This window comes from Sciurus vulgaris (genome assembly GCF_902686455.1).
Source record: "Sciurus vulgaris genome assembly, chromosome: 2".
Lineage (NCBI taxonomy): Eukaryota > Metazoa > Chordata > Mammalia > Rodentia > Sciuridae > Sciurus > Sciurus vulgaris.
Window position 1 is genome coordinate 96,251,151 of NC_136462.1, and position 24,004 is coordinate 96,275,154.

Consider the following 24,004-nt stretch of genomic DNA (forward strand, 5'->3'; position numbering starts at 1 on the left):
GCAGGTGGAGAAGTCAAGGCAAAGTATCTTAAGTTCAGTTTTAGAATAATCAGATTAAAATTGCATCTAGCAGAAAGTTGGATAGTTGGATATTGGAGCCAAGGAACATGGTTTATGCTGGGCATGTAAATTTGGGATTCCAATAATTGTTGGTCGTGAAGAAGGTAGGTATAATGGGAGTGAATCCTCAGGAACCCAGGCTGGAACCATGAAAAACCACACCTAAGGAGTGAATGCATTGGATGATTTGGGGAAGGTTGCTGAAAAAGAAGTAGCTAGGAAGCTGGAGAAATTGGGAAGCCAGAGATGGATGTCAAGATCTGATAGAGTGACCAGCTTGACTAAATGCTTCAAAGAGATGAAGGAAGATTTCAAAATGAGGACTACCTTGGATTCGGCCACTAGGTGGTAGATGGGTAGGAGCTAAGTTAGGCTGAAGTGAGTTTAAAATATAGTGAAAAGTGAGAAAATGGAAACAATGGGCTTAGATTTTTCTTCAAAGAAGCCTGACTGGCAGGTGGAAGAAAGGGAGATGATGGAAGGCAGCCTCAGGGACAGGGGAAATGCTGTTTATGAGGAGAGCCACTTGGATGTTTATACACTGAGGGAAAAGAACAGTAGGGATCACATCAGGATAATCTGAGTATGGTAGGTCAACTTTTTGCTGCAGTGACAAAATATCTGAGAAAATCAGCATAAAGGAGGAAAGATTTATTTTGGCTTATTTATTTAGTTTCAGAGGTTTCAGGTCATGGTCACTTTGACCCATTGCTTTGGAACTTTGGCAAGACAGAATGTCATGGTGGGGAGCACGTGGTGGAGCATAAGTGCTCATCTCATGGTGTCTGGGAAGGAGAGAGAGAGAAGAAGGAACTGGGGACAATGATAGGTCCCCACGGGCCTACTTCCTCCAATTAAGCCCCACCTTCTAAGTTTCCACCACCTCCCAATAGTGCTACCAGCTGGGGACCAAACCTTCAACACATAAGCCTTTGGAGGACATTCAAAATCTAAACTATAACACTAAGGTGGAGTAGGAACCTTTCCTCCAGTCCTCAGGAGATCATAGTTTTAGAGAAAAATGGGTCCCTCCACTTTTAATTTATCTCTTGCCTTTAGTTATTTATTGCATAAATAAACTCCAGCCAGAGAAGTGAAGTGACTTGTCTGTGGTTACACAGCAAACCTGTCACCCCAGATCTCTGGGTGGGTGCCTGTGTCAGTGGGAGAAGAAGGGTCCCTGCTTTGTTCTTCATGGTACTGAGTCTCCAGTCCTCCACAGTGGCTGGTCTCTGCTCCTTGAGAAGACATGTCCTCACAGATTCTGCTGTGTCAGCAGGGCTGCAGCTGTGAGGAAGGTGAGTCAGAGATCTGCTTTGTCATTTCCTCAACATGCCAGGGGGCAGAGTTTCAGATGGTTAATTATAAAGTGTCACTAACATAACCGTGCTGGGAGCTTCTTCTAACCTGGGCACCCAAGTTCCCAGAGGGAGGAAAGGTCTCAGTCAAGGACCTTTCAGTCTTCTTTTCCTGGCCTGAGAAGGGAAGTTATGTTCATTCCTTCATGATACCTGGTTCCCAAGCCTGTGTACAGGAGAGGACTGGGTGGGGTAGCAATAGAGATTCCTTCAGTGCAAGAGCTGATACCCCCCAAGACACCCCATCAGCCAAGAGTCCCTTGGTGAGCTCAAATGCAAGTTGCTACCCACACTTTTCAGAAGAGCCCAGAGGACTCTGCCCCAGGTCTACTGAGGTGTCATTTGGAATCTGAATATATCTAGTCCCATCTTCTCACCACATGTGGAGGGTGAAAGACCTTACATTTCAGTGTACACTGCCTTCTTGTACTCCAAAGGTTATGCTATAAGCCTTGTGTTCAGACTATTCTGAATATATATTGATGTTGATCACTGATTAAAATCCAAAGTCCCACCCAGAACACAATGCTGGGAATCTAAACACTTAAATGGATGCTGTATAAACCGAGGCCTCTTTTTTGTAATTGACCTTCAGTAACAACCCTCTGTTAAAAGCCTATCAATTAGAGACTGGGATTGTGACTCAGTGGTAGAGCACTCTCCTTGTATGCGTGAGACCTTGAGTTCGATCCTCAGCACCACATGAAAATAAAATAAAGGTATCTATCTACAACTAAAACAAAATATTTTTTAAAAGCCTATCAATTAACCTGCTTTTCTTTGTTGTCTTGCAATCTTCCAAGCCCCTGGCTCCTTTTCCTTCTGTCATGTGGGGATTATAATTCCTGTAATTCCAGGGCCATCATTATAATTCCTGTAATTCCAGGGCCATCATTATAATTCCTATAATTCCAGGGCCATCATTCTTATAACTCCAATGTGGACAGTGCCCCTAGAATCTTACAGACTCCAGGGTACCTGTGCTGCTATGCCGCCACTCCAGGTTCACGCCTCTCCTCCCTTTAGTGCACAGCATTCCCAGCATAGAGTCAATGGTGGTAAAGAGTAGGACTTGTGATGCCCATTTTCCTGGGGTTTGCTTCCCTGTCTTGTTTGTTTAATAGTTTTATATAAAACTAAGTTAGACAGGAGTCCAAAATGCTAATCTTGCCCTGAGAGCTTCTGCAGAACTGTGTGATGCAGGACACATGATTAGTTCTTTTGTTTATCCTTTGACTCCTAGTTCTTGTATAGTTGTCTCAGGCATTGACAATTATGAAACATATTTGTCCCAAGGAACTGAGAAGAAATTCCCAGTGTTCTGAAAATAGGAGGACTGCCAGGCAGGGTGGGGCATGCCTGTAATCCCAGTGGTTCTGGAGGTAAATCAAGAGGCACAAGTTCAAAGTCAGTCTCAGAAACTTAGCAAGGGCCCTGAGTAACTTAGACCCTGTCTCTAAATAAATAAATAAATAAAATGGACTGAGGATGTGATTAAATGCCCCTGGGTTGAATTCCTGGAACGAAAAAACAAGAAAACAAAAACAAACAAAAAAACCCAAGAGGACTAATGAGGCCAAGGAAGTCAAGGAGGTCCATCCACAGGGCAAGCAGGACCCAGGCCTGCTGGTAGTCAGTGAAATATTCCAGAACCAAAAATGGAGCCAGGGTGGTAGAAGCACAAGTAAGGAAGGACAGATGCTCAGGATAGGACTGGAGAGAGAGGCAGGAATCAGAACATGAAAAGCCTTAAAGGTCACATTCAAAAGATTAGGGCTTTATACTGGGAACAATATAAAACTGTTAGAGGCCCCTGAGATTACATGACCAGGTTACCTTATGACAATTTAATGCTTCTTGTATCTAGAAAATGAATGGGAGACAAACAAGGCACAGACAGACCAGAGAGTAAAAGGTCGGACAAATGTGATCTAAGGGGTAGCAAGTTTTTGAAAAACTACCATCAGCTGTGTTTAAAGCTACACTACAATCAAATGAACTAGAACTGGGAAGTATCCACCGCATTTGGACATCTAGAGGTCATCAGTGTCTTACAGAGGCATTGTTTAGAGAGAAGCCAGCATACAGGAAGTGGAAGAATGAGTGGGAGGTGAGGAAACAATGCCAGTGAGAGTAACATTCAATGTCTGTGGATGAAAGAAAAAGGGAGACAGTTGCTGTAGGACCTGGGGTCTTGGGAGCATTTTCCTTTTTTTTTGACATGAGAGAGGCATACACAAATGCTAATGGACAGTTTTCAATCGATTACAAGAGACAAAAATATAATTAACATCTTTCTATTCAAGAAAAGATTGAAGAGGTTGGGGTTTAAAGAACATACAAACAGTAGATGTATTTTGAAATGGGAAGAAAAGGAGACTGAGGAATTTCTTGTCTTATGGCTTTTATTTTCTATGTGCAGTGCCTATGGGGCAGGAGAGAAAATTGTGTGGAGAGAAAGCAGGCCAACATGGCAGCCCATGCCTGCAATCCCAGCTACTTGGGAGGCTGAGGCAGGAGGATTAGCAAATTCAAGGACAGCCTCAGCAACTTAGTGAGACCCTGTCTCAAAAATAAAAAGGGCTGGGGGAATAGCTCAGAGGTAGAGTGCTTGCCCAGCATAAGTGAGACCCTAAGTTCAATCCCCAGTATCTGCCCATGAAAAAAGTGTGAACAGAAAGCACCTATGGTCCTGGATAGATTCAGTAGAGAAACATAGGACTTTCATGGAGTTTTATGGTGCTATTTGTAATTGGTGATCAAGAATCCTGTTATATTACTACCACATTGTCTCACAGTGTGGTTGTCTTCACCAGCACTCAGTGCTCTGGAGGAGATGCAGATGTGAATGGCTGAGTTCATCCAAGGCAGAGACTTTATAAGAAAATCTGACAGGCAGATGGAGGATGAGAGAGTCTGGAGCATAAGCAAGAATTGTGAAAATGTTTGACCACTGACTATTACATCTAAGAAAAAATGTTAAGGTTTGAGAAGAGGAGCAATGCACCTACACTGAAATTGGAGTGATACAGAGAAGATTAGCATGGCCTGTGTGCAAGGATGACATACAGATTTACAAAGAATTTCATATTTTATGTATCAGACATCCTCATCCAGACACTGCTGGCAGCTGACCCCCATCACTGCACTCCCTTTCCTTGTTACCCCTTCATACCACATTCATCTGCCCATTTACTCCCTGGTCTGTCTGCACCTTGTTCGTTTTCCAGATACAACAAAAATTAAATTATCGGGAGGTAAACTTGGTCATGTAACCTCAGAGCAAGCAAGCTGGAATGTCAGCAGATTAGCATCAGAGCATGCAATACTTGACCTTATGATTTTTGAGGTGACCTCCCAGAGTAAAACCATGCCTGGGACTTCTAAAAATCTTTGGAAAGCTAGAGGAAGCATGGAAAGTTACCAGATAAAAGAGAGGAGGGGAAGAACCTCAAGTAAGCAAAGACTTTTTGTAAGATCACAGAAGCCCCAGATTCACTAGGAAACCAAAGGGAACCAACTCCACTTTCAGATCCTGAGGTGAGTGCAATATGAATCTTTGAAAAAGCAGCGTTTCCAAAAGAGATCCTGGAGAGAGCTTTAAAATCACCCTGTGATCTCTGGGTTCTCTGGGCTAGGGATAAAGTAGATCTACTCCCTTTTTGCAATCTCATTTCCTTTGAACTAATATAGCTTTCAGAGGGCCAGAGACTGTATGCCAGTTTCTTTAAGTGGGAGTTATTAATTTCAAATTTGGCCACAAAAAAAGAAGTTGCATTAATCTCCCATATAAATTCTGCCTAAAGAACTCTTTTTTGGTTTAGATCTTCTAACAACAAATCTATAAGTTTTTATTTGTCTAAAACATCCTAATTTTTGTTTTTTCCTTTTTAAAATTATTTTCACTGGTTATAAAATTCTAGACTAGAAATTTATTTTCTTTCAACATTTTAAAAATTGTATTCTATGGTCTACTGCTTTCCATTGTTTCTACTGATAAGTCAACTATCAGGATGATTCTTGCTTTTCTGAAGGTATTAAATCTTTTAGCTTTTAACATTTTAAAAATTTATAATTGTTGTCACCATTTTGATGATTGTAATATTACTTTCTTTCTTTCTTTTTTTTCCTTGGTAAGGGGTATTGAACCCAGGTATGATTATCTACCGAGCCATATCCGCAGTCCTTTTTACTTTTTATTTTGAGACAGGTCTTGCTAAGTTGCTGAGGCTGGCCTTGAACTTGTGATACTCCTGCCTCAGCCTCTGAGTCACTGGGATTATAGGCAAGCACCACCACACCTGGCTGATTATGATGTTTCTAAGTGATTTTCTTGGTATTTAGAAGTTCTTGGAGTTTCTTGAATATGTGACTTGTGAACCTTTGTCAATTTTTTTAAAGAATGCAGCTATTAATCTTGTTAAATATTGTTCCTATTTATTTTTGTCTCTTCACTCTCAGGGACTCCAGTGTTAGATATTTCCACAAGATCATGTATATCTCTTATTTTGTGATTTGTTTGTTTTTTTTTTTTTTCCAGGCTTTTGTTTTAGTGTGATATTTCTATCAACTAATTTTCCAGTTCATTAATCTTCTCTTCAGCTAAGACCAATATGTTGCTGAACACATGGATTAGGAAGTTTTAGTTATTGTGTTTTTAGTCATAGTTTCCATTTGGTTCTTAGTGTATTCTAGTTATCTTTATTCTTTGATAAAATAAGCACAGTTATTTTTTTAAACATATGTCTGATAATTCTAATATCTGGGTTATCTTTGGATCTAGTTCTGTTTTCTCTTCCTTTTTTCTCTTAGTGTTGGAATAAATATTAAACATTGCATGTAAAAAAAAAAAACTGGATGATGTTATCTTTCTCTAGAGAAGGTTCACCTTATCATTTCTGGCAAGCCATAGATTGAGAGATTATACACATCCAACTTGGAATTTAGATTGTTGGAGATTAGGGTGGAATTCTTGTAAAGCTTGGTCCTCACTGCCTCCCCTCATGTTTTTCTTCTCTCCTAGGGTAGCTTTTCGGAAAACCTTGAGATATTTGCTTGTAGTTTTTCCTAAATTCAAGACTCCAAAAAATTGCCTCTCCTTTATAGCTATAGTCTCATTTGTATAGACCTTAAGAATGAGTAAACCCCATAAGGTAAAATCAAGTGCTGAGGTGGAGCTCCGTTCCTTGTACCTCCATCTCTTAAGGATCATACCACTCAAACACAAGTTGTCTTGGCTGCTCAGAATTCCTTTTAAGAACTTTCCTTATTATATTTGGAGTTCAACATCAGGAATTTGTGAGAGAACGTAATGCCAAAAAAAATTGACAAAATGTGCTTACTTGGGTACCCCTGCTCTCTGACTAAAAAGGAATAACCTGATAGAGATATGATCTTTAATATCAGTTTACACAAGAGGACAGTGAGTCCCTCCTTCTTTTAGCAGGCATCTATATTTAAGAAGCAATGTCTTATCCTCTAGGAAAACCCCTGTCATTGCTAGGATGACACAAATAAACTTGCAAATAACTGTATAAGATAAACAAGTGAAAATTGCTTTTTAAAACCCTTTTTGTCCAATGAGATGTTAACAATTATAGTCATAACATTTACTGAACTTTCCTAGAGAATTACTATGAACCAGGTTCTGTGTTAGATGCTTTATATAGATTATCTTATTTAATCCTAAGAAGATCTGATGAGGTGGTAAAGATAATTACTCTCATTTTACACTTGAGGAAACTGAGTCCTACAGTAAGTCAGCGTAAATAAGGTAGAGAGCCAGGAAGTAAATGATACAAACAAGTTTGAACTCGGACTTTTCTAACCTCAGGGACCATATTCTTGTCTAATACTTTGTCTTGCCTCTGGGCTTACCCTCATTCAACGAAACCAGTTTTCTGATTTTGCTGAGTCCTGACATCCCAGAGCTCTTCCTTAAATAGTGAGAACTAAGTAGTCTGAAGGATTCGCTTGCATAAAATTCTCCTTCTTGGGACATTTTTTTTCTCACGTATTTCCAGATTCTTTCCGTACCCACCTAGCCTTACTTAAATATATGTAGAACATTAAATATTTCCATTTATAACTTCTACAGCAAATCTGTAAATATTTTTTTAAATAAAGCTTTATGTAGGGACAGGAAACAGTTAGTGGCACGCTTTATTTTTGGAGGGTTAGGTTGGCAGGAGGTGGGGTGTGGGGAGAAAGTGCTTTCTGCAATGTCAAATGAATGAGTTACAGGAAATGATAGCTCAGCCTGCAGCTCTGTACTTGCCAGTGAGTCAGCAGGGAGTCCAACTCAGCGTCAGTGCTGGGTCACAGCTGAGAGACCTGCTCTCTGGGACCTGGAGTCCCTGCCTACCTGATGTGAGCCATTCAGTTACCTGCCACGGAGGAGGAAGATTCAAAGAACTATTTTGTTGTTTTCATACAGACATTTCCACATTTCTTTAGGAAAAATAGCTGTTTCTTTTTCCTGAAACCCAGCCGAAGGATCCAATGACTTTCCACCTAGAGATGAAATTTGGAATTGGTGCCATAGCAGAATCTACTTCTTAGGGCAACATTTTGTCATTTTATTTTATGCTTCAACTTTTTAGAGCCTTCATAAGTGGTAAAACACCTTGGAAAAGCATGACAGGGAAATGCTGCTTCTGGAGATGTAGGAGATGGAAAAAGCTGATGTTGTCATAACAATTGAAAACATGTGCATATGGCAAAAAGATGAGAACCAGCTGGGTGCAGTGGCGCATGCCTGTAATCTCAGCAACTCAGGAGGCTGAGACAGGAGGATTCCGAGTTTGAGGCCAGTCTTGGAAGCTTTGCAAGCTCCTGTCTCAAAATAAAAAAATAAAAAAGGCTGGAACTGTAACTCAGTAGTAGAGTGCTCCTGAGTTCAGTCCCCCTCCCATCCCAAGAAAAGAACCAAAGCTATTGAATTTGGATTGTAGAATTGTGGTCATTTTTTTTTTTTTAAACTTCATCTTCTAGGATTGATAAATAGGTGAATGTGGTAAACATTTTTAGAATAGCTATTCATTCATGGGGGGAAAAAGGAGGGAGGACAAATCACCTTAACATTTTAAGATACCTTTTTCCCAAATCTTGTTCAAACTCTTAATGTCGAACTGGTTGTATGTAAGTATTACTTTGCCCAGAATTTGCTATGTGGCAGGAATTTTGTTCCTTTTCATCCTGAAGAGAAGAGGTGTTATTTTTCCACGTTTTATAGATAAGGAAACTGATGCTGTGAGAGATTGAAGAATCTTTCCCATGTCAGTTAACCAACAACAGGTGGAGTTCCATCCAAGGCCACGCCAGATGATTTCAAAAGCCTCGCTTTTTTTTCAGCCTGAGTAAAAAATGATGCTGCCATAGGTTCCATTCCACCATGACTTTGCAAGGCATTTTAAATACTAATTTGCTGCTGGCTTAACCATCCATTAAGGAAACTTTTACTATAGGATTATTCTCTCCTTGCAAAACTAGGATTGTAAAACTCACATATACTTGGTTTTTATTTTAATTACAGAAATATTGCATAGCATTCATATGCACACATCTGTGTATTTGACATTAACTAGGTAAAACAAGCAGTATTTTGTTGAGTAACTGGATCACACAGAATTTGAAGTGGTTCTTTATGCTTACCTTAAAAGTGCTTAGACATTGGGATTGAGGATAAAGGTAAATGTTTTACTGCTCAGTACAGTAGCTGGAAGTGACAATTTTGGTTGCTGAAGTCATAGTATTGTGGCAAAATGGAGCACTTACAGTTTCACAGAAATGCCCTTCCCACGGGCTTGTAGGGCCCTAATTTATTTTTTTAATAAGTAATAAGTTGATAACACTTAAAGATCTTTTAAATTTTTACTGCAATTATTATACAATTTAATGCTCTGCTTTTATAGCTGTATTGAGGTATTGATATACAATAAACTGTACATATTTAATGTGTAATTTAACCACCTGTGAAACATCACTGCAATAAAGATGATGAATATATCCATGCCCCCCCACAAAGTCTTATTGTAATGCTGTATTTTTAAAGGAAAAAATCCCATCATTTATTTTCTCCACGTAGTCTGGAGAAAAGAATCTGGCTGGGGGCTTCTGCTGATTTGAGTCCTGTCCTGACTAGCTCCATGCAATTCAGAGTCCCTTCATTTTCCCAGCCCTTAGTTTTCTCATCTGAAAAATGAGGGGGTTGTACTAGATGGTCCCTAAGGCCCCCTCCAGCTCTCAAGTTCAATAAAGCTAAGGGGGCAGGCGTACTTAGGGTATTGGTTTGTGTCCAAATGGTTTTATGTAAAACTGTACATGTCCCTAGTGGCCGGGTGTCAGCTGTGCTGCTCCATCCCTCCTTCCTTTGCTTGATTGGCTGTCATGAAATCATTTCATTTCTTTCCCTTTCACCCTGATTCAAGGTCACTCATGGCATTGTGTCCATGTTGGTCTTACTAAGCTTCAGGAGCTTCTCTACTTAAGAGTTTAGGCAAATGCTTGGTAATGCTGGGAACTCAGCAATACCTTAAGCCAAGTGCCAATGAGGAATGACAGGGTCTTAGCTCTCTGGATATTTTTGAGGCAGCTTGGGCATTTTACAGGACACAAAGACAAGCTGTGTTGGATATATTTCAGGACTGGAAGAAGGGGTCCAGATTGGAGTTTAATTAAAATTCTGATCCCAACTATGGCATCTCCTTGCCAGGTCAGGAGCCAGCATTTCTGTTTGTGTTTCTAGTGATTTCTGCTGTGATGACATACATAGTTACCTCAGAAATTCTGGTCAATTTGCCTAAAGTAGCAATATGCTCACCAGATGCTTTAACCAAGCCTGGCACTCTGCCATCTTTTGCCTTTGTTTTTGGAGATACCTGATCCACCACCACCAGTATTCCTGATGGGAGGGGAGCCTTGGAAGGAATTGGGGGTGAAAATAGATCTGACTACAAATGAGAAAACAGTCTCGTGAGAGCATAGAGATCTTTCCAAACTGCTTCTGTTTTCCAGGTAGCTAAGTGGGATTTCTGAGGAGGGGCTGCTCTGACTTCCTCGTGGCCCACCATGAGGTTCTTCCTGCTTTGTGTCCACATGCTGCTCCTGATGATTCCTCAGTTGAGGGCTGTCAGCTTTCCTGAAGACGACGAGCCCCTCAATACTGTCGACTATCACTGTAAGTCATCCAGAGCAGCTCCTTTTCTAGGAAGAATTTTTTTCTTTTTCATTTTCCAGGCATATCCATTTTCAGAGAGATTTTTGTCTTTAAAATGTTTTGCGTATTAATTTATCTGTAATCATTTCCTAGTGTTTGGAGACAATGGGACACTTTGGGATACTTTTCTGCAGCAATCCATATATATAGGTTGTATATTTTCAGTAAAAAGAGAAAAGCCATTTGCTGACATTCATCGTCTTTTATTCATTTATATTCAAGACCTTAAGAGAGGAATTTAGTTAAAACCCTTCTACAACTAGTATATACAGCTAATCAATGCTGTTTATTGATTCTTCAGCTCCATAATCCTGACTGATGATTTGGCCCATTTTTACTTGCAGATTCAAGGCAATATCCGGTTTTTAGAGGACGCCCTTCAGGCAATGAATCGCAGCACAGGCTGGACTTTCAGCTGATGTTGAAAATTCGAGACACACTTTATATTGCTGGCAGGTAATTTTCCTCTCGTTGGTTTATTAGATTAAAATTCTTTTCTCTTGTGGTGCTTGCATTAATGTGTCTAGTTCATGAAAAACTAATATGTGATTGTGATCAAGAATTGCAAGTAGCCAAAAATATTCACCGAGAAGAGTCAGTGTTGTGTACCAGGAACAAAATACAGTGCTGAAGCCTTCAGCAGTGCTATTTTATTACTGCCATCAAGAAATCACTCACCATTCTTTTTTCCTAAAGTAGTAGGGGAAAAAAATCTTTCTTTATTCTTTTTTAACTTAGAATTATTCAAGCAAATATTAGAAATATGTCTATGCTAATATCAAGTAGCAGTTTGACCCATGCCTAGAGAGAAGAGCTTTCTTAGCTCCTTGACTACACTGATATATAAAAGCATCTCACTAATGAAAAAGTACTCTTTGTTGACTTTGTTTGAGGCAGAGAAAATCCAGATGATCTCCAAAACATAATAAAGGCAGATCTGTAAAAATAAAATAAGAAGCAGCTTAACATTTTTATACATTCACATGATATGACTTATTGCCTTCTTTCCAACAGGGATCAAGTTTATACAGTAAACTTAAATGAAATCCCCAAAACAGAAGTAATACCAAGCAAGGTGAGCAACTGTAGATGGCAAATTTATTTTCCTTCTCTCAGAATTTGAATAATGCCCCCCTCCCTGCCAAAAAATGATCCCACTTAAACACTGAACTTCTATTTTGCTTGATTAATACAGAAACTGACATGGCGGTCAAGACAACAGGATCGAGAGAACTGTGCTATGAAAGGCAAACATAAAGTGAGTTAACAGACAAGGCCTGCTACATTCAGTCTTTTTGTAGGCTTGATACCACAATGTCAGCATATGAAATGTCTAACGTTAATTATTACATTTTCTTAGGATGAATGCCACAACTTTATCAAAGTATTTGTTCCAAGAAATGATGAGATGGTTTTTGTTTGTGGTACCAATGCATTCAATCCTATGTGTAGGTACTATAGGGTAAGTATATTTTATATGATGTGCTTCTTTTGATCCATGGTTTTTTTTTTTTCCTTCACCTGTATGCTATTAGAATTGGATCTTGTCTGCTATAACTCAGTAATTTGTTTTATCGCTAATGCTAGAAAAGAATAAAAACAGAATTCTTCAAATAGAATTTCAATGCAAAATAAAGCAATATTGCTTTCAAACAGGTACATTGAACAGATGTGACACTAGCTATTTATTTTTCTTTTGTAGTTGAATACCTTAGAGTATGATGGAGAAGAAATTAGTGGCCTGGCAAGATGCCCATTTGATGCCAGACAAACCAATGTTGCCCTCTTTGCTGGTAAGAACTTTTAGTGTAATGAATATAAATGATCAATGTCATAGAAGGTACAAAGAGAATTTAAAGGAAGAAAAAAAGCTCATAGACACATTGACACTGGCATTTCAAAGTCTGAAATCTATGAACAAATTTTTTAAAAAGGGAAAATTAAAAGCAAGGATGTTTTGGCACACAGGTATTCTGAACACGTGGCTCTATTGTTAACTAAGCCAGCGACCCTGAATAAGTTGCTGAGCTTTTGATGTTAAGATCCCTAATCTGTAAAATTAAGTAATGCCATGGGCCAACCAGTTAAAGGTTGCTTGTGAGCATCAGGTGCAGGTTTGTTGTGAAGATAACCGTAACAAGGTGAAAGCACTGCAGAGGGTACAGCACCCTAGGTAGGCTGACACACTGCAGGATAATTATGGTTATTTTACCAAATTACAACTTCGGTTTCAGATGGGAAGCTATATTCTGCCACAGTGGCTGACTTCTTGGCCAGCGATGCTGTTATTTATCGAAGCATGGGCGATGGATCTGCTCTTCGCACAATAAAATATGATTCCAAATGGATAAAAGGTACCTTTGAAGAGTAATGTCATGGGGTCACTAAGGAGAGTGGGAAGACTCAAGTGGGAAGAGCAGCCAAGGCCATCAGGAAGCTCAGTGCATGACTTTATATTGTTCATGTAGAACAAGGGCACCTGCTTTGGTGAATGAGAGCCTAGGTGAGGATGGAGGAGACTAGTAGGCATGTCAGGAGAATAAGTTTATCCAGCCCTTTATCCAAAGGTGACCTCAAAACAAAACAAAATGAGACCCATCTTGTCTTCATATACTGATTTGTCTAACTCTAAATGCACAGAATACTACAGGCTCACTCCTATTTACCTATCTTGGAAAGTTAGTTGATTAGTACATATCTGCAGTCATTTTGTTCTTTAGATTCTAGAAGTTGAAATTTTTCTTTTTTTTTTATTCTCAGTATAAGAGGCTCTCTTCCCTAGTTAAATAGGTTAATGAATATATCTGTTGAAACAAAGACCTTTGCCGAGGTTCAGTTCCCTGCAGACCTTTTTACAGTCCATTAGCTGACTTTAAAGACGATGAGCTCCCTGAAGCTTGAACACACCCATATTGGAACTCCTCAAAATCACTCTCTTGAATGTGACTAGGCAACATCTGTCAGTCATAACTAGCAGTCGGGGGCGTGTGCTAATTGAATTATCATTTAGGAACCAGTTTGTTTTCAATTTTTCTTTCAGAGCCACACTTTCTTCATGCCATAGAATATGGAAACTATGTTTATTTCTTCTTTCGAGAAATTGCTGTAGAGCATAATAATTTAGGCAAGGCAAGTATATGTACTTGATTTGTATTATAGACTTATACTGCATGGAATTGAGACCACTTTGGTAGTTATGGATACTCTCTTAGTGTGTGTTCCAGCACTCAGTGTAATGCATGTAAGGCCAAGTTCAGAGATGGATTGCTTATTCTGAGAATAATTGCTAGAAAACACCTGAACGATGGCCAGAGTGGGAACAGCAGCCTTGGGCCTTGAGACGTTTTCATTTCTTTTCTGTCACCATAGAGAATGTTCTACAGGTATCTTTGAGCTATGGAGGCTCCTTTGACTCTCATAATCCATTGATAGTGCAGACTTTTTTCAGTGTCAAAAGGCAGGATGGGAAGTAGAGGCTCCTATTCAATTTAGAGTGTTTCAGTGAAGAGCCCATGTGATCTCAAAGCACTGCGGTCCCTTCTATGCCACATTTCATTAACAATATGAGAAGCAAAGTTACAAAGTGTGGTAATGATTTTCATTCAGCCAGCAGACAGAGCTCAGGTCTGGGGAGCATTTTTGGCAGAATAGGAAATTGGCCCTTTTTTCTCTCAGGTAAATCTTGTTTACATTCTTACCATACAGACCCCTAGAGAGAAGGCTGCTAGATTCTTTTGAACTAGGTATTGTTAACATTTTCTGCCCCTCCCTGAAGTAGCAGCATTTTGCTTTCCCTTGCTCTTCCTTGCTCATAACTCCCTTGCTTTACTTTTGTCCCCGGGCAGGCTGTCTATTCCCGTGTGGCCCGCATATGTAAAAACGACATGGGTGGCTCCCAGCGGGTCCTGGAGAAACACTGGACTTCATTTCTGAAGGCTCGGCTTAACTGTTCTGTCCCTGGAGATTCGTTTTTCTACTTTGATGTTCTGCAGTCTATTACAGACATAATACAAATCAATGGCATCCCCACTGTGGTCGGGGTGTTTACCACTCAGCTCAACAGGTAAGACAGATCCCTGGCACTTCAAAAGATATTCTGAGCTTGCTTGTTGGAACCAAGCATGGGCCCATTGTCACCAGCCTCTTCTTGATGGTTTCTCTCTCTCTCTCTCTCTCTCTCTTTTAGCATTCCTGGTTCGGCAGTCTGTGCATTTAGCATGGATGACATTGAAAAAGTATTCAAAGGACGATTCAAAGAACAGAAAACACCAGATTCTGTTTGGACAGCAGTCCCCGAAGACAAAGTTCCAAAACCAAGGTAAAGAAAAATGTTGAAAAGGGTTTTGCCTTGAACAAAACCCTGTGGACCTTGGTAGCCTCCATCCATCCATCCATCCTCAGAGAGCAGCTGGGCTAACCTGCCACACCAGAAAGGGGCTCTTATGCAACTGTCTGACAAAGTCAGTAAACCTGGAGCATGCCACACCAAGAGTGTGAATGTGGAGAACCCATTGTATTCAGGGCAATAGCATTGCTTCTCTGGTTTTGCTGACTTTCCTTCTTTTCTTGACCTCTTCTTTCAGAAAGTGCACTTACTCTTCAGATATAATTGGGGTGGGGTGATGATAAATGAATACTGTTTTCCTTTCAGGCCTGGCTGTTGTGCAAAACATGGCCTTGCGGAAGCTTACAAAACCTCCATTGATTTTCCGGATGAGACCCTGTCCTTCATCAAATCCCACCCCCTGATGGACTCTGCCGTTCCACCTATTGCTGATGAGCCCTGGTTCACAAAGACTCGGGTCAGGTGAGACTGCATGGGCAACAGTGGTCCATTGGCATCTCGCCCGTTGCCTTGCTGTTGGCATCCAGCTCTGACTTCTGTGCCTTCTCTTACAGGTACAGATTGACAGCCATCGCGGTGGACCGTTCTGCAGGGCCCCACCAGAACTACACAGTCATCTTCATTGGCTCTGAAGCCGGTGTGGTACTTAAAGTTTTGGCAAAGACCAGTCCCTTCTCTTTGAATGACAGCGTATTACTGGAAGAAATTGAAGCTTACAACCATGCAAAGTACGTATATTTTACGAGAACGCTCTTCAGCCCTACTCAAAAATTTCCTGCATGTATTTCATCTAGTCATTTCCTTTCAGTCCTCTGAATTAGTGGTGGTTTGGCATATTAGTGGCTTTTTTTTTTTTTTCTCACTGAAATAAATCCTGGATTTTTGTTTTGTTTTTTCCTGAGCTCACTAGGGCAAGAAGGATGAATAGTTGATGAGTTTAAAAATAATTCACTCCTGTTTTTCACCTATGGAAAATGAGAACATTTTAGCAGTACCCCTCTTACCTTGCAGATATATTTCAGGATGCTACACGTGGCAGACAGTTGGTTGTAAGCATACACATGCACGGAATATATTTATAGTTTTGCATATTCTTCCAACCAGTGAAATATAAGAGATTATTTGAAAAATTAAAACAAACATGACATGAAGCAAAGGAGCCATGTTGCATGGAAAGATTTAAATTCATGAATCATTATCCTTTGAATTCTTTAAGGTCTAACATGTCCTTCACGTATGTAATTCCATTTGACCATGGTAACAGGAAAGCAATCTTCACAAACCCATGTCCAGCCTGAAACTTAATCATCCATGCACAGACATAGCAGATGAATCACATAATTATTAATTCCCAAACTGTGTACTTGCCTGGTTTGTTATCAAAAGTATTCCTTAGGATTCCCCAATTCTCAGGCATCGCAAAACCAAACCACACTTGCCTTGTAGGCTTTGTGTAGTTTTTGACTAACTAAACCCATGACTTCAAAATGTATCTCATAAAATAGGTGCAATGCTGAGAATGAAGAAGACAAAAAGGTCATCTCATTACAGCTGGATAAAGACCACCATGCATTGTATGTAGCATTCTCCAGCTGTGTTATCCGCATCCCCCTGAGCCGCTGCGAGCGATATGGATCATGTAAAAAGTAAGCTTGAGTTTCTTTAGGTACGGAGAGTCTTACAGTATCAAAACCTTGGATGACCAGAAAATCCACGCCACAATCTGCTTGGTTTTATACAGGTCTTGTATTGCATCTCGTGACCCGTACTGTGGCTGGTTAAGCCAGGGAGCCTGCGGGAGAGTGACCCCAGGGATGCTGTAAGTACACTCTGTCATATTAACTATGAACTATCTCCTCCAGGTCTCTAAAACTGGAAATCTTAGAAAACTTACAGTTACACTACTTTTTTGCTTCCTTTGTTTGTCTGTTGTTGTTGTCATTGTTTTGTTCCTTTTTTTTTTTGGATATGGGAAAAGGAAACAAAAAAGAAAACCTGAAATATCAGAGGGATGGGAAATTGTAGACATAATAATACTATGGAAAAGGGAAACAACAAAAAAAAAAGTTTCTAGTCTAGTAACATTCACCTAAAATTTTAACAGAAATAGCCATTTTAGCAAGCTATGTTGAAATGTGGATGGTTGTCTCTGCCTGTTCTTACTAATCCGTCTGTGTTCTTGGTTCTGCTCTGGTTGTCACTTATGTTCCTATGAAGGCTGCTAACTGAAGACTTCTTTGCTTTCCATAACCACAGCGCTGGAGGATATGAACAAGACATAGAATACGGCAACACCGCCCACCTAGGGGATTGCCATGGTAAGATGGACTCTTCCATTCCCTCCTGCCGCTTCTTTTGACATTTGCACGTGAACATTATTTTACGATCAGCCTTTTAAATGACTTGGGACACATACCACCTAGCATTTAACTTGAACTTCGCAAAAGCTGAGCCGTTTGGTCATGGGGATGCATTAGAAGAGAATCTTTTTTTTTTTTTTTTTTTTTCTTCACCATTTACAATTTTGTAGAAAAATCTAGAGAAAGGTAGTCTAACCAGTAGGTTAATCTTTTAGTTTGTAGCCTTTTCTTTTGACTTTTTTAGTTAATTGGAATTCATAAATTTTTGCTTTCTTTTGGTTACTTTTTACTGATTACTTGTTCCTTTAATTCTTTTAGAAATTTTGCCTACTTCAACTACACCAGATTACAAAATATTTGGCGGTCCAACATCTGGTTAGTTTTTTTTAATTTTTTTGAATTAACAACCTTTTCTTTCCTTCAGTTCAGCATTTTCAGCCCCTTCTCCCCTCCTTTTGCGCAGTTTGGCAGCCCTTCATTTTTCTGCTTTGACTCATAACCCCACTGACGGCACCAGAAGACTGTTTCTCACTCAGCACTTCACCCCCGTGTAGCATGTTAACAGTCATCATTGACAGGGCACATCCCTTGAGAAAGTCAAGTGGGTTGACATGAACTGCATTCCAGCTGCACGCACGCCCACCCAAGCTTCCTTCTTTCTCACCTTTGCATCATGAATGTTCCCTCTGGCCATCTGTGTTTAATGGATGGCAGGATCTCATAATTTTCCCCTTCTCACCTTCCCTATGACCTAGTAAACAAATACACATTTCCCAAAAAATGTGTATTTATGAGTTTTAAAGACCTTTTTTGAATGTTTTGTGGGAAACCTGGGATCCTTTGACTGTCATGGAGTCAGTGGTGTGAAAAAGGCTTCAGCTGGGTTTTGATGTACTAAGATGTCCATGGGCTCTCCATGCCCCCTGTCTATCTGTTTAGGAACCTCCGTCTTTAACTGGCACCACTCCCAATTGGGGTCTCCATTGTAACCTTAAAGTATAGGCTTACATTTTGGGGGAAATCTACTTGGTAGAAGTCAATAATAGTCCTGCTAAAAGGTTAAGTTATTCTGAGTTCTGTGGCTGCTTCTGGGACACTCTGCAGTTTCATTTCTCAGGAGGGAGAAAAGGATAGCAGATCTTATGTATGAGAACATCCTTATTCTGCTTGTAAATGCCATTGATTTTGCATGAGTTGATGCTAACTCTTTGGAAGAAATTCCATGGGCATTTTGAAGAACATGGTGCTTTACTGTGGACAGGAGGCCCTCAGTGCAGTTGAGAAGTCTACAGATGGACAGGAGGCAATGGAAAAGCAAAACAACCTCACAGGCATAGCTGGTTTATCAGGTCCAAAATCAAGTGTTTACTAGGAATTAACCAGTGATTTTGTGATGAAATTACATTGTAGCTTCCCAAGTAAAGGAAATAAAGTTTCCAACCATCTAGGAAAGTACTGTTTAAAACACATGCACACACACCACACACACACACAGAAAATGATGTTGTCTCTCAAGAAAATGAGAAAATAGCAAATAATCTGCATTGGGATTTCTATTAGCTTTTCCATGGGCAGCATTAATACCACAATACCACACAGACTTCAGTAGGAATGACTCAGTGTCTTTTGAAATCTACTTAAAATGTCTTTATTGCTAATTTTGAGGTTCTAGTCTTCTCTTGAAAGAAAGGGATTTGGTGTAGTCTCCTCAGGTGTGTTTGTACAAAATCCTAGAACAAGTTTTCTCATTACATTTACTTAAAGTTTACTTTAAAAATGCAACAAACCAATCAGAAAAGCCTTCTGAAGTTACCCATGTTAATGAACATCTGTTTGCCACCACAGACATGGAGGTATCTTCATCTTCTGTTATCACAGTGGCAAGTATCCCAGAAATTACACCCAAAGTGATTGATACCTGGAGACCTAAACTGACGAGCTCCCGGAAATTTGTAGTTCAAGATGACCCAAACACTTCTGATTTTACTGATCCTTTATCGGGTATCCCAAAGGGTAAGGCCTTACCAGGGAACTCATCTCTAACTGTGTGGAAACCTGATTCCTAACATCACCAAGGAGGGTGCCCTTATGGGGTGGACCTAAGTAGAACTGTTCTTGCTGCCCCTCCAGCTCCATTGGCCATAGGACTCTGGCCTTTTGTGGTTATATCTGAGTGCATTCCTGAAAAGATGAAAGGGCCAGAAAGCTGTTGAAGACATGGCTCATGAAATAGCCACTCAGACAATCTAATCTGTGATTTCTGTCTGGGGAAGCTGAGAGGCTGCTGAATATCAGAGAATTCTGAGGTTTGCCCTGGCAACATCAAAAAACAAAACTCACTAATTACAAATATCCCGATGTCAGATGTTTTGTCTAGGAGCCTTTCCCAGCCTCTTGTATAGCTTCAACCCAAAGTGCAATATGAAAAAAGATATGTGAAGTGACAGGTTGCTTGGATGCCACAAGCAATAAAGCATAACAGAGCACTTGTCCATAACTATCACTTTCAGTCCATACCAGTAGCAGTTATAAAGTAGCTGCCAATTGCATTTGCTTATTAGATATATTATTCCAGAAAAAAAAAAAAAAAATCTATTCCTTAGTTCTTACTAAACTGTGGTATCAGGTTTCCAATCAGTTTTTATGGCACTGTTTTGTCGTTTATGATTTACTTCTGTTGATTTTGGTTTTATATATTTTCATTGTAAACAATTTTATGATCATTCTTCTTTCTGCTTTGTTTTCTTTAGTAATGCCATTTCTTTCTGCTTTCCTTTCTTGGTCTCTCACAATGCCACTGAATTCCATAACCCTAACCATTGACTTAAACAACTGATGTTCAAAGGCCTTAATACTAACCTAAAGCAACACAATCTTCAAAATCCCTCTTACTTATTCTGGGACAGCTGTGTGTATAGCATGTAACAGACTTGGATACCTCTTGAACTAACATTTCTTTGATTGACTGTTAGATGTCTGTGGTTGCATTACAAATTACAATAATTAAAAACTAATTCGCTCTTCTTCTAGGTGTAATTTAAATATTTCTCAAATACCTCCAGATAATTTAATGATATTACTTAACTAATACATAATATATTTCCTTACACTGTCTGAATTTCTTATATAGCAGGTAATTCAAGAGTACTTCACCCCAAGATAAAATTAACAAAAAAGTAAACATGAAAGTCTATATTTGTAGCTAACAATGATCAAGTATATATATACATATGCTTTAGGTTGTGACCAATTTATGTGTTTTTATTCCAGTTAATTTAACATAATTGTATTACCATAATTATTTTAACATAGTATATCTTCATGCTAATTCATACATTTCCCTAATCACAGCAGCTGCCTTTAATCCTGATTTATGAATTAGGAGAAAATCATGAGACAAATTATTTTGTGGAATTAAAATTAGCTGTTTAGAAAATACACACCCTGTAATTCTATTTTTAAGGTAGAAATTCTTAACATTTCTAACAACTATGTAAGAGGGATTGGAAGGGGAAAGAACAGAAAAACATAGATCAATGGGAGGTTAAAGTTAAATCCTGGCATTTGCAGCAATCATTTATGGCTCTGGGGCTCCTATTATGATTAAAGAAAAATATGTAACGTGGAATTTTGGAGTCTACTTGACCCTCCAAGCTAAGCACATGGACAGTGTCGAAGGTAGTGTTGGCTCAGTGGAAGCCATTTGCTGTTTAATGTTGTTTTTAAAAGCACTTCATTCAAACCTGTCCTGTGTGTCTGTTGCAGGTGTGCGATGGGAAGTCCAGTCTGGAGAGTCTAACCAGATGGTCCATATGAACGTCCTCATCACCTGTGTCTTTGCTGCTTTTGTTTTGGGGGCATTCATTGCAGGGGTAGCAGTATACTGCTATCGTGACATGTTTGTCCGGAAGAACAGAAAGATCCATAAAGATGCAGAATCCGCCCAGTCATGCACAGACTCCAGTGGAAGTTTTGCCAAACTGAATGGTCTCTTTGACAGCCCAGTTAAGGAATACCAACAGAATATTGATTCTCCTAAACTCTATAGCAACCTGCTGACCAGTCGGAAAGAGCTGCCACCCAGTGGAGATACAAAATCCATGGTGATGGACCATCGAGGCCAACCTCCAGAGCTGGCTGCTCTCCCCACACCGGAGTCCACTCCTGTGCTTCACCAGAAGACCCTGCAGGCCATGAAGAGCCATTCAGACAAGGCTCATGGCCATGCAGCTTCAAGGAAAGAAACCCCCCAATTTTTTCCTTCCAGTCCTCCACCCCACTCCCCACTAAGTCATGGGCACATCCCCAGTGCCATTGTTCTTCCAAATGCTACCCATGACTACAATACATCTTTCTCAAACTCCAATGCTCATAAAGCTGAAAAGAAGCTTCAAAGTATTGATCACCCTCTTACAAAGTCATCAGGTAAGAGAGATCACCGGCGTTCTGTGGATTCCAGAAATACCCTCAATGATCTCCTGAAACATCTAAATGACCCCAACAGTAACCCCAAAGCCATCATGGGAGACATCCAAATGGCCCACCAGACCCTAATGCTGGATCCTGTGGGACCTATGTCTGAGGTCCCACCCAAGGTCCCCAACAGGGAAGCATCACTCTATTCACCTCCTTCAACGCTCCCCAGGAATAGTCCAACCAAGCGAGTGGACGTCCCCACCACTCCTGGGGTCCCAATGACTTCTCTGGAAAGACAAAGGGGTTATCACAAAAATTCTTCCCAGAGGCACTCTATATCTGCTATGCCTAAAAACTTAAACTCACCAAATGGTGTTTTGTTATCTAGACAGCCTACTATGAACCGTGGAGGATACATGCCCACCCCTACGGGGGCGAAGGTGGACTATATTCAGGGGACACCCGTGAGTGTTCATCTGCAGCCTTCCCTCTCCAGACAGAGCAGCTACACCAGTAATGGCACCCTTCCCAGGACGGGACTAAAGAGGACACCGTCCTTAAAACCTGATGTGCCACCAAAGCCTTCCTTTGTTCCTCAAACCACGTCTGTCAGACCACTGAATAAATACACTTACTAGGCATCAAGTGTGCTATTCCTGTGTGGTTTTATCCTGTCCATGTTGTTGAGAGGATGATGTTGTAAGGGTACCTTAGGACAAGAGACTTGCTTGTATTTTAAAAGAACCAAGTGGCCAAAGAGACTCTCACTTTGGCAACATCAGAACTTGCCACATGTAGCTGCGGCAGCGATACTTCTGTGTATTGGCCTGAAAAGCAAAGGAAGGTGCTGGTCATTCCATTTCTTTTGTTTGAAGCTAAAGCGATGTGTAGCTCCCAAGGGCTACCCTACCAGTATCAAGAGCTGATACAGTACTCAGAAGAATCTGTGAACAAATACTTGAAAATGGGTTCAATTTAGACTGCCCTTGTGTGTGGTCTTCCCATTAAATGTGAACATTTAATATGTATGCATTCACCTTGCCTCTTGCACAAATGTCAAAAAAAAAAAAAAAAAAAAAAAAAGATGGTAATGTCTCAAAGAAATGAACTTGTAGGTTACCAAGCAGTTTGCTAAAATTCAGTCTTTGACCCAAACTGTAGCATTTTTTCATGTGTGGCATTTTTTTCATGCCACCAACAAACTGTGTTGCAAGTGTGTGTGTGTGTGTGTGTGTGTGTGTGTGTGTGTGTGTGAGAGAGAGAGAGTCAGAGAAAGAGAGAGAGACTTCTGTACCCACTAGGATGTGTTTAGGTGCCCATTGCGTCTTTTTGTGCTATGGAGTTGTTTACATTGAGCATGACTGAATGAGAGACAACAACTTCTTCCCACAGCCCATTGGGTGCAGCTTTGAGAAAGGAACACAATCGAAACTCCTTTGGCTGTCAAAATGATGAATTTAATGTATGTGGTACCCAGTGCCAGAATGTAAGAGTTCCAAGTAATTTTGTGCTGCTATTCATTAAAACTTCTATTCCAGTCTTGCCACCTTAAGGAGCTAGAGATATTATGAGGCATCCTTGATTTATTTACCAGTATTCAGTAGTAAAATTTGCCCGTCCACTGTGAATCGAAGCCTGAGTCACACTCTTTAACTTTGGATGCACTAAGAAGGGTTTATTTTGATTGGTTACTTCATATAGTAAAAAGTTTCCTCCTTTACCTCCTCCTGCCCCCAAGGCAAAAGAAAACTAAAAAAATTAAAGGACAAAAGAAAGGTATATGAGGATATTGTAATTGGCTTAGCAGGAAGGGTCGTGTGACCCATCAGCGGTGCAATCATGTTGTCTATGTTGTGTTATGTGAGAATTTTCTCCTAAGTCATGCAGGTAATGACAATATACTGTAAATACCACGTGTGAGTTTACCTGAATCTGTGCATTTTGTGCCTTATTCATGAGAATGATAGAAGTACTAAAATATGTCAAGTGTTTTCAATATAGCACATCATTTACTGAGTGCCAGTTGTAAATGTTTTCCAACCAGCACCTGAAAAGACTTTTCAAAAACCATAAAAGCAACCTAGAACAATTAATTGTTAAACAATCCATCCGAATAGCAGCATTACCTCCTTTGCCATGATAAACATTCCACTCCTGCTTTCCTAAGGATGAAACAGTGATAATGTGAAGTCAAATGAGGTTTCCCGGGGAATGTGACACCTGCGGAAACCATATAGAGTCATTTGTG

The 24,004-nt window shown here is 40.0% G+C and overlaps 1 protein-coding gene across 11 annotated transcripts in view; it reads left to right on the forward strand.

Moving 5' to 3' along the window:
• Positions 1 to 22,895, forward strand: part of SEMA6D (semaphorin 6D) — a 55,173-nt gene extending 32,278 nt beyond the window's left edge. For 2 of the 11 annotated variants that reach the window (XM_079126147.1, XM_079126144.1), the window contains exons 2-19: positions 10,434 to 10,596; positions 10,980 to 11,091; positions 11,650 to 11,710; positions 11,831 to 11,893; positions 11,996 to 12,097; positions 12,338 to 12,428; positions 12,870 to 12,989; positions 13,676 to 13,764; positions 14,481 to 14,698; positions 14,822 to 14,953; positions 15,287 to 15,442; positions 15,535 to 15,708; positions 16,486 to 16,626; positions 16,722 to 16,799; positions 17,198 to 17,298; positions 17,659 to 17,715; positions 19,186 to 19,353; positions 21,106 to 22,895. In XM_079126147.1, coding sequence (XP_078982273.1) covers positions 10,488 to 10,596; positions 10,980 to 11,091; positions 11,650 to 11,710; positions 11,831 to 11,893; positions 11,996 to 12,097; positions 12,338 to 12,428; positions 12,870 to 12,989; positions 13,676 to 13,764; positions 14,481 to 14,698; positions 14,822 to 14,953; positions 15,287 to 15,442; positions 15,535 to 15,708; positions 16,486 to 16,626; positions 16,722 to 16,799; positions 17,198 to 17,298; positions 17,659 to 17,715; positions 19,186 to 19,353; positions 21,106 to 22,394 — 3,261 coding nt within the window. In that variant the 5' untranslated portion in view covers positions 10,434 to 10,487 and the 3' untranslated portion in view covers positions 22,395 to 22,895. The remainder of the gene's footprint in view (positions 1 to 10,433; positions 10,597 to 10,979; positions 11,092 to 11,649; positions 11,711 to 11,830; positions 11,894 to 11,995; positions 12,098 to 12,337; positions 12,429 to 12,869; positions 12,990 to 13,675; positions 13,765 to 14,480; positions 14,699 to 14,821; positions 14,954 to 15,286; positions 15,443 to 15,534; positions 15,709 to 16,485; positions 16,627 to 16,721; positions 16,800 to 17,197; positions 17,299 to 17,658; positions 17,716 to 19,185; positions 19,354 to 21,105) is intronic. The other 9 variants (XM_079126146.1, XM_079126148.1, XM_079126149.1 and 6 more) reach the window with 9 other exon arrangements.
• Positions 22,896 to 24,004: the final 1,109 nt, after the last annotated feature.